The sequence below is a fragment of the Neltuma alba genome, unplaced genomic scaffold, assembly GCF_004799145.2.
Source record: "Neltuma alba isolate B1F8T4 unplaced genomic scaffold, ASM479914v2 tig00011642_pilon, whole genome shotgun sequence".
In the NCBI taxonomy this organism is placed as follows: Eukaryota; Viridiplantae; Streptophyta; class Magnoliopsida; order Fabales; family Fabaceae; genus Neltuma; species Neltuma alba.
This window is the reverse complement of record NW_021636290.1, coordinates 165,694-176,758: the sequence shown is the minus strand read 5'-3', so window position 1 is coordinate 176,758 and position 11,065 is coordinate 165,694. Positions and strand designations below refer to the sequence as shown.

At 37.4% G+C, this 11,065-nt stretch overlaps 2 protein-coding genes across 5 annotated transcripts; both read right to left on the bottom strand.

Moving 5' to 3' along the window:
- LOC114716043 (flagellar radial spoke protein 5) lies at window positions 1–3,680 on the bottom strand. Of its 4 annotated transcripts, none has more exons than XM_028900976.1 (9): window positions 3,316–3,680; window positions 2,350–2,434; window positions 2,070–2,186; window positions 1,690–1,754; window positions 1,511–1,599; window positions 1,329–1,408; window positions 915–1,026; window positions 525–644; window positions 1–407 (listed from the first exon to the last, which is right to left on the bottom strand). In XM_028900976.1, exons 1-9 carry the CDS (start codon window positions 3,626–3,628, stop codon window positions 222–224), a joined length of 1,167 nt encoding a protein of 388 aa, XP_028756809.1. In that variant the 5' UTR covers window positions 3,629–3,680; the 3' UTR covers window positions 1–221. The 4 variants fall into 4 exon arrangements, with proteins under 4 accessions (XP_028756809.1, XP_028756811.1, XP_028756810.1 ...); XM_028900978.1 differs by having other exon boundaries at window positions 2,358–2,434; window positions 3,316–3,638; XM_028900977.1 differs by lacking the exon at window positions 3,316–3,680 and adding an exon at window positions 2,701–3,142.
- A 1,388-nt stretch (window positions 3,681–5,068) lies between these two features.
- On the bottom strand, window positions 5,069–6,366 carry LOC114716055 (histidine-containing phosphotransfer protein 1-like). Its single transcript, XM_028900995.1, has 5 exons — window positions 6,238–6,366; window positions 6,085–6,153; window positions 5,568–5,639; window positions 5,242–5,314; window positions 5,069–5,156 (listed from the first exon to the last, which is right to left on the bottom strand). Exons 1-5 carry the CDS (start codon window positions 6,360–6,362, stop codon window positions 5,097–5,099), a joined length of 399 nt encoding a protein of 132 aa, XP_028756828.1. The 5' UTR covers window positions 6,363–6,366; the 3' UTR covers window positions 5,069–5,096.
- Window positions 6,367–11,065: the final 4,699 nt, after the last annotated feature.

Sequence of the window (11,065 nt, the reverse complement as noted above, 5' to 3'; positions counted from 1 at the left end):
GACATAGAAGCCTAGTTCATGAAAACATAAAGTACTAATTCCTCTGTTGTTAACACAAATGTGAGCGTTAATGGGATAACATTTTCTGTGTATTACACGAAACATGACGAAAGTCACATGGGGCTAAAGATTTTATATTTTTATATATATATTTGTCCTTTTAACTTTCTCTTCTATGCAATCGAGAACATAGGCCAGGTTGTGGTTGATATGCCAAGTGATCATGCACGCCTGTATTCATCTCCGCAATCACCAATCACTTTAAGCAGATCTTTTCCTTTCCCTGAGGCTTCTTTTATGCTGTTAACGTCCTCCTCATCAAGAACAAGCGAAAAGATGGCACTCGTGTCTTGAATATGTTCAGACAGGCCAAGTCTGACACCAATCATTGATCCTGCTACAGCGGGCTGAAAGTTTGGAAAAAACCAGAGTGAAAGGGATATTCGCATGAGTTTTTACACACGTGACATCTCAAAATGATATGCAACTTTCTGAAAATAGTGTGTGTGTGTGTGTAACTTTACCTGATCGAGTATGTACTTAACAGCAACAGTTGATATCGAAACCCCATGCTTCGAAGCCACTTGTTTGAGTGTCCGAAGTAGGCCCTGGAACAGACTCCATCCTCCCCAAGCATCTACCATCTGTTACATATGCAAAATAGTTAAAGTGAATATGATGAATATAGAAGGACAAAAATTTAAAGTCCACTCTCACAATGGTCTCATACAGGCAGAAAGCCAATGCGCACAATCGCATATTTGTTCTCGCCTATTCTAGGCCAAACTTTTATGCTTTTGCTTGTCTATTTAACAAAGTTTTCAGTGTAATGAAAATCAGACGTGGAAGAAACTTCAATTGATTGAGTTTCTTAAACTAACTCATGATAAATAATGAAGGTAAGAAATCCATACCCTTTTGTACTTCTGGAGGGAGGGAGTGTTTAATGGAGGACCGGCAAACGGAATAGTTATGTTGGTGTCAAGGAACTTCTCAGACAGTAGACCACCCATTACTGTTCCATACCTGCAACAGAAAATGATCTATTCAGGAAGAAATAAAAGTATTGTTGGCCAACTAGTGATGCTGTGTTACTAAAATGGTAGAGGTTCGTAGAACTCTCTGGACAAAGAATATAATAAATTGTTATCCCAGCCATGAGGTGTAAAATTCAAATATAAACTTGTTGGAGCTCGGAAATTTCCAGCCATATTCCCTTCATACTGGTGAACATTAACTACTGACTATTTCAGGGGAAAAGAAAAGGAAGGGGGGGTTTGCAAGTTTGATTATGTCGCAGGTAAATAGATAGAGAGAGAGAGAGAGACGTTATAAGTTTGACTCCTGTAAGCTGACAAAGCTCTGCCATTTTCTGTTGGGGACGCATGTCAACAATTGAATGTTGCACCTGAAGATAGAAAAGTTCCAATGGAACTCAGTTGACTGGGAGGAGGAAAACATCAGTAATGCCAATAACAAATGTTTGACAAGCTAGAGCACGTGGATTTACCTGATTGCTTACAACCGGAATCTCGTTTTCAAGAATTATTTGCAGTCTCTCAGTATCGAAATTTGTCAAGGCAACAGTCTTGATTTTACCTGCATATGACTATGTTAAGTTGGTCAATCAAATGAAGAAGTTAGGACTTGCACGTGAATTCTATGCAATTATTCAGAAATAATACTAACCTTCTTCTTTTAAGTCTGTGAGGTGTTTTAGTGCATCTAAGTAACCAGGATTCGAGTAATCCCACCTAAATCAATCGCAGAGTAAATTTTTTAAACAGAAGAAACTTAAGACTCCAGAGGAATCAAAATTAACTACCAATGGAGTTCATCCAGATGAATCAAGTCAAACACTCATTTGAGAAGCACAGTCGAGCTGAATAAAGAGTTTGCTAGAAAATGGAAAGCAATATGGATGATATTATTCAACATATCGATCATTAACCTTTTGAGTTACAAACCAATTAACAAGTTAACATGTTGACAGGAATTAGCGCTGTCTCACCCGCTACTCCCAGAAGAACGTCAAACAACCGCAAGATCAACACTAGGATTAAAATTACCAATGAAACTGAAGCATGTCCAAGGAAGCGACATCCATTCTTCTTCGCGAAACATCAATGCTGTCTCTCACAAAGCTACTGGTCATCTTAACGGGCGGTGGCACCCACTTGGTGAGACTGCATCACATGACACAATAGGTAAAGAAATTAACTTCCCTAACATACTTAAAAATTTGAAAGTTTCTACATAGTATATTTGGTGGATGAGGTCGTAAACTACTTGAAATTTGCTTCGACCAGTGAAAAAGCAATTCAGTCACATGATCAACTCAGAACTCACCCTCTGACCTTTTCCAAGAATTCAGGTGGGCGCTCACGACGAACTCGATTGATGAAAATGCCATAAAGGTCTTCAGCAGGTCCATCTGAAAAGTTCGTAAAAGGGAGCCATGAAGCGCACAATTCACATTTATTTTGGCCAACATATAAAAAGCGGTTTACGTCAAGAAAGAACATTAACAATATCCCACGATCACATAGGCTACCCAACTAATTAGTTACTCCAGAGGCATCTTTAGAAGATTTAGAATGCTTTAAAAGATGTACAAGCTCAATCCTTTCCCTACGGAGGGTCATACGGATACAAACAAAGAGACGACTAAAGGTAAGTTTAATCGTGCAAGTTCCATACATATATCAGCCATATCAAAAGTGGTGAGCCCAGCATCAGCATATTTAAGCATATCATCAACTGCATTATCTGCATCAATTCTGCCCCATCCACCGCTCGTTTGCCACGTCCCATTCACAACCCGGCAAATTTCCAATGAATCGTTCCCATTCTTGACGACAATGCGCCGGCTATCCTCTGTTTGCACACATTGAAATGGCCTCAAATGCTTACATTTTCGTGCAGTGATACCCCTCCTAGTTAGTGTATCATTGGGATCGAAGGTGAATTTGCTCAACGGATGACGCAATAACAATGCCATTTCCAAACACAAGTGTCAACAACGGCCTACATAACTTCAGCAGTTTCTTCTGTTCTAATAGCCAAGTAAAGATAGAGACACACACACGGGCGCGCAGTGTCGCTGCTCTATCCTAAATCGACCTCTATGTGCTCTCCACCTTTAATTTTCTCCTTTTTAAAAATATTAATGAATAAATAAATTCTATATTTGGTTTTTCGGTTATTAAATACAGACGCAGCCGGGGGCCCATTAGACACGTAAGAAGTTATCTGACATGGAACAAAATGTTAATAGGACGCGTGGAGAGCGTCTGAGAACTTTACTGTACGTACAGTGGTCAGCCATGTCGAAAGTGGATAAGCCAGCGTCGGCATATCGGAGCATCGCTTCGACGGCGGCGTCTCGGTCGATTCGGCCCCAGCCACCGCTGGTTTGCCACATGCCATTCAGAACTCGGCAGATTTCTAAGGAATCATTCTTATTACTCAATGTGACTTCGCGGTTGTCACTCAAAACTCCATAAGAGCACCGAACCGAGCTTACACAGAGCCCACGCGTATCTAACCTTGTCCTATTCCCCGTTCTGGTGCACTTGAAGCGGGTGAGGTTGGGAAGTAGGTGGGGGTGGTTCCCGACGGCTGCCATTTCTAGGACAGGGGCAACAAGGGCGCAGAACGAAGATAAGACGTTTTGCCTGTTTTCGTTCTCTCAACCGTAATGACGATAGCGCCACCACTATCTTTTTTTTAATTGCGCTCATTGTCAAGTGGGCCTATAATATATGGGCAGCCCATATGGATTTGGGTTAAGTTGGGTTCGGTTTGATTTATCTTTCAGCAGTCAGCACCATACTGGACCAGCCCATAAGTAGAAATAGAAAGTACCGGAGAATTACAAGTTTGCTTTAAGCGGGATTGGCCCAAAAATGATTGACAGGCAGCTAAAATGGCAAGTTTGCGCAATTAGCTACAAGTTCAGAGGAACTTTATGGAAAAGGAAAGCTATAAAAGCCGGTCACTTTAGGGAACTTGGGAGAACATAAATTCAGAGGGTATATCGGGAAGAGATGGCAGTTTTTGCCCAAATTGAGGCCTTTATATGTAAGGAGCATGAAAGGCTTGAGGTTTTGCACTAACACGAACAGTATATCAGTTATTCAATGAACACGTGAAATGCCACTTACTGTGTTGCGACGTCGTCGTTCTTCAATGTTCACGTGAATGGGACTTCCATTGTATTTGAATTACTATCTGCGTTTTGTAGGTTATGATCACAAAAGCTCGTTAATATGAAACCCTGCTTGAGCCATCACATGAGTTTAAAAAAACCAGCTCCGTTACCATCAAACTTACTGATAAAAGCTTCGGTTAGGTTTTGAATTTTATACTTAAATGCTTAGAAAGCCTCGATATTACCCACTAGTAGTTGTGAATCAAGGTTTGCCACCCTCGTTCCTTCCGCTCTCAACAAGTTCAATTACTAGTAACTTCACATCTAAGATTTGGAGGGAGGGTATGTTAAACCTTCCACCAATGGTTTCGAGAGCACCATCACCATATCCTCTCGTTCTTCGAAGTTTTAACTTCCCCGTAATTTCAGTTGCAAATATAACTTCAACCGGCTCTATTTTTGGGATGTTCAATTTACTCATTTATTTATTTATGCTAACGGTCAGTTATTAACGTGTCAGCTTGCATGCGTTTTTTAAGACTAGAAAATTCCTTGTCAATAACATTTGAATAATGTGCGGCGTGCTTGCCTTCATTTTTTGGTTAGATAACGGCTGCACGATTCCAAGGTCATCCTCCCTGAAAAACGCTTTCCACAATGAAAGGAAAGAAGCAAGATGGCAATCACAAATAATTAAAGAGCATCATTCAAATGTTGGACATGGGAGAACTACAATCCAAATGTGAACTGTGCAGAGGCACACAGCGCACAAAGGAAAATGAAAAACAGAAGGAATAAATTAGAATAAGAAGCGGAAGAAGCATCACTTTACTGCATGAGAGGATCCTCCAGAGGAAGACACGTGATTCAATAACCACTAAGTTAAATCAAAACGATATTCAGAAAGGGATTGAGTTCTTCTGATCTAACTGAAGGAGAGAATTCAACTCGAGGATGAAGATTCTGCTTTTGACTCCATGTATCTGATAATCCTTCGCTCCATCTGCATTGAGAGATCATGTTACCTTATTAGTTGCAATATACGGATTAGGATGAAAGGTTTACATCGCAGAAGCAATGTAGGATACCCGAATGTAAGGCTCCAACTTGGTCTTGGTAGAACTAAATTCACTTTTCACCCACATGAGGCTTCGATCAAACCTGAATAGCAAAGTTTCCATAAAAAGAGGGGCAAACACATATGTAACACGATAATGCCATGCTTCATAATATAAATCAACAAGAACGTTGGTAAAATATATACAGAGTTCCAAATCCAAATAGATGCGAACTGTCATGAATATATTCAATTCTAAATGAAAGATGAAGTTATGAACAAGCTAATCCTTTAAAAGTATATCTGCCCATATGGAAAATAATAAATTGAAATGATTGAATAAGACAGAGCATTTACTTTCTTTTATGGTTCTCATCGCAAGCCTGAATCAGACCAGGACATGCAAGCTTAACATGCTCTGCACCAATGCTGTAACACCATCAACAAATGTAAGATGCAGCTCCAAATACCTAATAAGAAGCTACAAAACTCTTTGGCATCATAGTCTCTTCGTTATTCTTCCCTAAACATGGAATCCTAACTGTTGCAGCTCGAACAATGTTGAGTGTTGTATAAGCTACATTGCGGTATTGAACTTTATCAAGTATTTGGGTTAATATATTGTGAACAAACTATTCATGATAACGTAAGAGAGAAAACATGGGGAAAAGTATGAGGAGAGAGGTGAGGGCATTGTGTTTCCTCTTCTTTTTCCTTTGATGAACATTCCCCTAATTTCCATTTTCTAGGAAAAAATGTTTCATAGAATTGTATAACAATTTGAAACTATACACTCCCATTAAAGACTGAATGGCCATCTCCAATCCTGAAGAAAGGTAAAAGGGCATTGTGATGGATAGACTTTGCATGCTACCTTTTGCTCTTGTCCTCTATTTCACGAGCAAGGGCAGACAACTTAGTTAAGCCAACATTTGACTCATCACTGTAGACATAGAGACACCGGTTAGAAAATCGAATTCCACGATCAGCTTAAATGGACAGTCCATGAAGTAAGCATTATCATTACGCATGACTCGAAAGATCTGAAAGGATCGCTTCTACATCTTCGAAGTATGCTTCAATGAGCTTCACAACACAATCTGGTTCCTCAGTTCTTCTCTGAGAATGAATTCTATGAAACTGATCATTCATTATACCCTGAAAAAAATTTCAGAAGAAAAGTGATATAAGATCTGAGCATTGCTTTTGCAACATCGTTTTGAAAAGAAAAGGCTTGTGCATGATGGAAGAATGATATCTCAGTACACTTAAATAAATTCAACGGGCGAGTCTACCATAGATAGGCAAACAAAAGAAACATCAGGGAGAAAACCACAACAATTTTAAAGGTGGAGGTGTCCTTGGGCAAACAGCCCAGCCATAGATCACAATACAATACACTCAACAAGGAATCTTCTACCTCGTCTAACAATGAATGCAAATATTCCTGGTGCAATCCTTTGAGAATTGGCAAAGTCATTTTCTGTTGGATGCACAAAAGAAACAGCCCGAAAGGAGAAAACTAGAAGAATAGTTAAGGCTTAAGTCAGAAGAGATGATCTTGCATAAAAGGTGCTTCTTTTTTATAGACAGATTTGAAATTTTGCGGATGGAAACAAAATATATCAGAGAGATGAATGACAAGTCATTCAAAACAGACTCTGCCAGAAGGTCATGAGTTAAGCATGAGCCCTTATGTAATTAACCACCAAAATTTGCAAATTATCATTAATGTCATTGTCAATGACAAATGGCAAGGCAGTTATTTTTACTCCTTGCTTGAATGATACGAATCCAAATAACGCTATTGTATTATGCTATGGTTTTAAGAAAGGTATGCAGTAAAAAAAAAAAAAAAACATTTTAGAGTGCTTTAAAGTAAATAAAAAAATGTTTTTTTCCCTTTTTCTTGGCAAAAGAAAACAGAGCTTTGTAAATTTACCAAAAAGCCAATATAAAAAATGCTGTCCAAGAGGCATCACCAGCAGATAGAAGAGCAGCACATCAGTACTAGTTACATAAATTGCGAACGCAGACACAACAAGGGCACAACATGAAAATATAGAGCATGGAAGCAACTAACACAATAACAATAACAACAAGCCTCATTTTACTAAGTGGGGTTGGTGACATGGATAGTATGACGTTACCATGCTCTATCAATGAAGTATTTAACAACAATCTACAATGTCTAACTAAGGAACATAACAAAATAACTTAACTTCAATACTTTACCTTATACACATTAACGATAGTTTAATCTCTCTCACTCTCTCTAAGAATTGGACATTCTACAGCCATCAGTTGCAATGTCATTGAGCCATCACTTTAGTAGCTATTACTGATTGAAGGCTGAATTTTCCCAAAGAGGAAAATATGCTTTGGATATATATTTTAAAAAAACGCATGATTGAGTTTCCTTACTAATTTTTAATCTTTCCTTTCACAAGCATGAAGAAGTTCAGCACATGCACGCCTGCCATTCTCAGCATCAACACTATGCAACAAGGAAAAACACAATTTTATTGCTTGAAAAAAGGCCTAAGGTAAAATAGAAAAGCGAAATCCATGCACCTAGCTCATTACTATTGATGTGATTTTTTTAATTAAAAAAAGGTCGATGATATAATAATAAAGATAATAACTTCAAAATACTTTGATTTTAGAAGGAAAGAAAGAGCCAAAATGTAGAATATAAAATAAATAGAAAATATAATCTGGTTCTTATTCAATGATGATAGTTAAGAGGTGGGATAAAGGTGTCTCTGCTTCTCTTTCCCTCTACTTCCCTCCGCTTCCCATCTCAACTATAAGATTGCAATTTAAACAGTCCAAATTTCATATTTTATAAAATTGTGAATAGAACGTTAATTTTTGTAAAAAATAAATAAATAAAATTAAACCACTAAATTTTAGTTATGATAATTTAAAACAGTAATAAAAATCTTTTATAAAATTATATTTCATATAATATGAAATCTAAACTGTTCAAATTTTAATCTTAATGGTTGGGTTAAGAAGTGAATGAAAATAGAGAAAAAATGAAGTGGAGAGACTCTTCTTCCATGAAGAGGTACAGTCGGTACTCTTATATAGAGCCGAAACTTAGAGACTCAAGATGACATGTAAGGAAGATAGTTTGATTACTTGACCAGACTTACAACTAAACCATGACAAACTATAAGCTCTAAACTGCATTCTAATAGAATGGATGCAGAAAAATCTTACAATGTTCTTCTTAAAGTAGAAAAATTTCGTCAAGAGTCACGAAATATGAGGGGGGAAAAATCCGCCAAACGTGAACTCTAAGATAGAGAAAGTTTGAGAAAATAGCTGAGATACCGTTAAAGACTGCTTGAAAGCAAAGCCATTTATGAGAGAACAAATCAAAGCAAATTCGATCTACCATGGAAAGAGGCGAATAATGTTTCTAACATCAGAAAAATGACAACATTAAAGAGAGAGAGAAGAGAGGAAGAAGAATTACAAACACATGAAAATGAATTAGAATTTAGAAGTGAAAACGATATAAGTTTTCGCTCATGGACTGGGTGAAGCAGCTAAGCTGGCTTTTCATAAGAGACACAGCCACCTAAGAACTGAGCCTTGAAGGCGAGAATCAGGGAAGGAGGAGCGGGAAGAAGAAGAAGAAAAGGAACGCACAATGATGAGCTGGCAAATAATATGAACAGTACACCAGAGATGACGCGGATTATGCTCAAGATTTTTCCTTGATAACTATCTCGTCCCAACAAAACCGCGCGAGAAATGACGAGGGTGCAGGCCGTGGCGATGCGCTAACAAATATGAGGCCCATTTTCACATTTCTATGTAGTTTGCCCGCCCAATTTGTCATTTTCGACCCAATATTCATCTTGCCTCTGGGCCACATTTTATTATGTCCAATTGAAATTTCATCGTTCTCATATTATTTTGTCCAGAATTAAAGTTTAAATTTTTGTTGGGAAAACTTGACGAATTAAAATGGTGCGAAACATTAAAATGATAATAAAAATTATGATTGAGATTAAAAAAAATACATTAAATCAGTGTTTAGTCTGAGTAATTGCTTATTACTTAGAATTGGACAAATATTCATATATGTGGGATTCAGAAATATCATGGGGTGATATTTTTCAATCCTACTTACATGAAATTGTTTAATATCATGTAACAAGAAATTACTCATATTAAATACTATTTAATATTTTTTAATCTCAATCCTAATTCTTATTCCTCACTTTCAACACTTTATATCAAACAAGAGCTAAGGTTCGAATCTTATTGAAAAAAATGACAATATTTACTGTTTCGCTACTTGAGGGTAAACAATGATGATGATGATGAGTGACGGCATTGACGTGAGTTGATAAATGCGTTTGTGGGCCCCGCCGGAGGCAGAGTAGTGATGATGAAATGAAAGCACTAACGTATGTATAAACCCAACTTGATGTCATGATGCATGTCAGAGTCGAAAATGAAAATGACACTTATTTGCAGTTTCACGTTATATATAACTTGGTAAATAGTAGATTCAATTAAATGACCATTAGTATTAGAGACTTCAATTCAGTGTTATATACGTCATCTTACCTTTCCCCCTTTTTCTCTAAACAAGCAAATTTAAACTTGTTCTTTTAGCAAGCAAAAGTTTATTTGAGTTAACTAGGCTTTGGAGTTCGCAAATTTAACACAGGTTTCGTGACTTTAAAAACGCTACATAGATACAGATACTTATAAAAGGCATAATAGTAATAAAAAGGTGTAAAAAATTCGTCTTTTTCTCAAACGCACGTACGTGCACACACGCCAAGTGCGAGAAGGATAATTTTCTTGAGAATAGCACAAAGCACGCATGCACGCACTTACTCTCTTACCCACCAGTTGTTAATTTTTAATTGGCTAAGTTTATACAAACAGATCGCAAGGTACTGCTGTGAATTTTGTAGATGCTTTTATTAAAAGAAGTAAGAATAACCATCATGCGTGCCAATACATTAATTACCAATATCATTAATTGTGTCGACGATTCTTCCCACTTCATTTGGTGTCAACTCACATCTAGAATACCCAAAAACCATAAACTGTGGCTAAGCTCTGTGTGTATATATTAAACATGTACCTGAGCTCCACATATATATTTTCGGAAAACCTGGATGCGATTTGGATACTTATGAGCTGCAAGAACTTAATCAAACATATATTTATACATTAATCCCCTCTTCCTGATACTATTTCTAATCCTTAATATAAGATTTGAGTTTTAACTTAATTCCAACTGCAAACTTGAAGTTAAGAACGAAAGCTACTACTAATTTATAGCTCGATCGGTCTCTCTCTTAGCTCTGTCAATCACTTACGATGTCAATTCAATTTAACTGATATGACACGACATAACTTTATGAAGCGTGTTTATTAGTTTCCTAGCCAGGCTGTTTCACGCACAGACAGAGACGCTCCCTCCATTAAAGTTCTGGGGATACCTCGCACTTGCACACAAGATCTAGAGGCTTATATTCTGAGAAAATTGATTAAAAGAAATTAAAAGGAGTATGGAGTTATGGACCACGCAACACAGAGAGATGAAAAGGCAGTATAATCATTTTGTGGGTGACTTGGAATGGGAGCCCAATTGAAAGCACGAGGAACACCTGATTAACAAAGGGAATGCAGGAATAGTACTATACTATTTCTTGTTCCTTCTCTTTCCGGGTCAGTATTTAAAGCTGACACCAGAAAAAACTATTGCAGCAGATAATAAGGAATCTGTGGGAGCATCATCAAGATATATCTATGCTTGTCGGCTTTTGATGTTTGAATATTAACACATGTTTGTTTCGTGTGTGTATATTTAT

Excerpts from the sequence above, each read along its gene's own strand:
- LOC114716055 (XM_028900995.1), bottom strand. The coding sequence starts at position 6,362 with ATGAATGATCAGTTTCATAGAATTCATTCTCAGAGAAGAACTGAGGAA. Across the intron at positions 5,640-6,084 it reads ATAGAGGACAAGAGCAAAAG|CATTGGTGCAGAGCATGTTA; the intron begins GTAGCATGCAAA and ends ATGGTGTTACAG. Across the intron at positions 5,315-5,567 it reads GATGAGAACCATAAAAGAAA|GTTTGATCGAAGCCTCATGT; the intron begins GTAAATGCTCTG and ends TTTGCTATTCAG.
- LOC114716043 (XM_028900976.1), bottom strand. The coding sequence starts at position 3,628 with ATGGCAGCCGTCGGGAACCACCCCCACCTACTTCCCAACCTCACCCGC. Across the intron at positions 2,435-3,315 it reads TTTCGACATGGCTGACCACT|ATGGACCTGCTGAAGACCTT; the intron begins GTACGTACAGTA and ends CGAACTTTTCAG. Across the intron at positions 1,409-1,510 it reads TTCCGGTTGTAAGCAATCAG|GTGCAACATTCAATTGTTGA; the intron begins GTAAATCCACGT and ends TTCTATCTTCAG.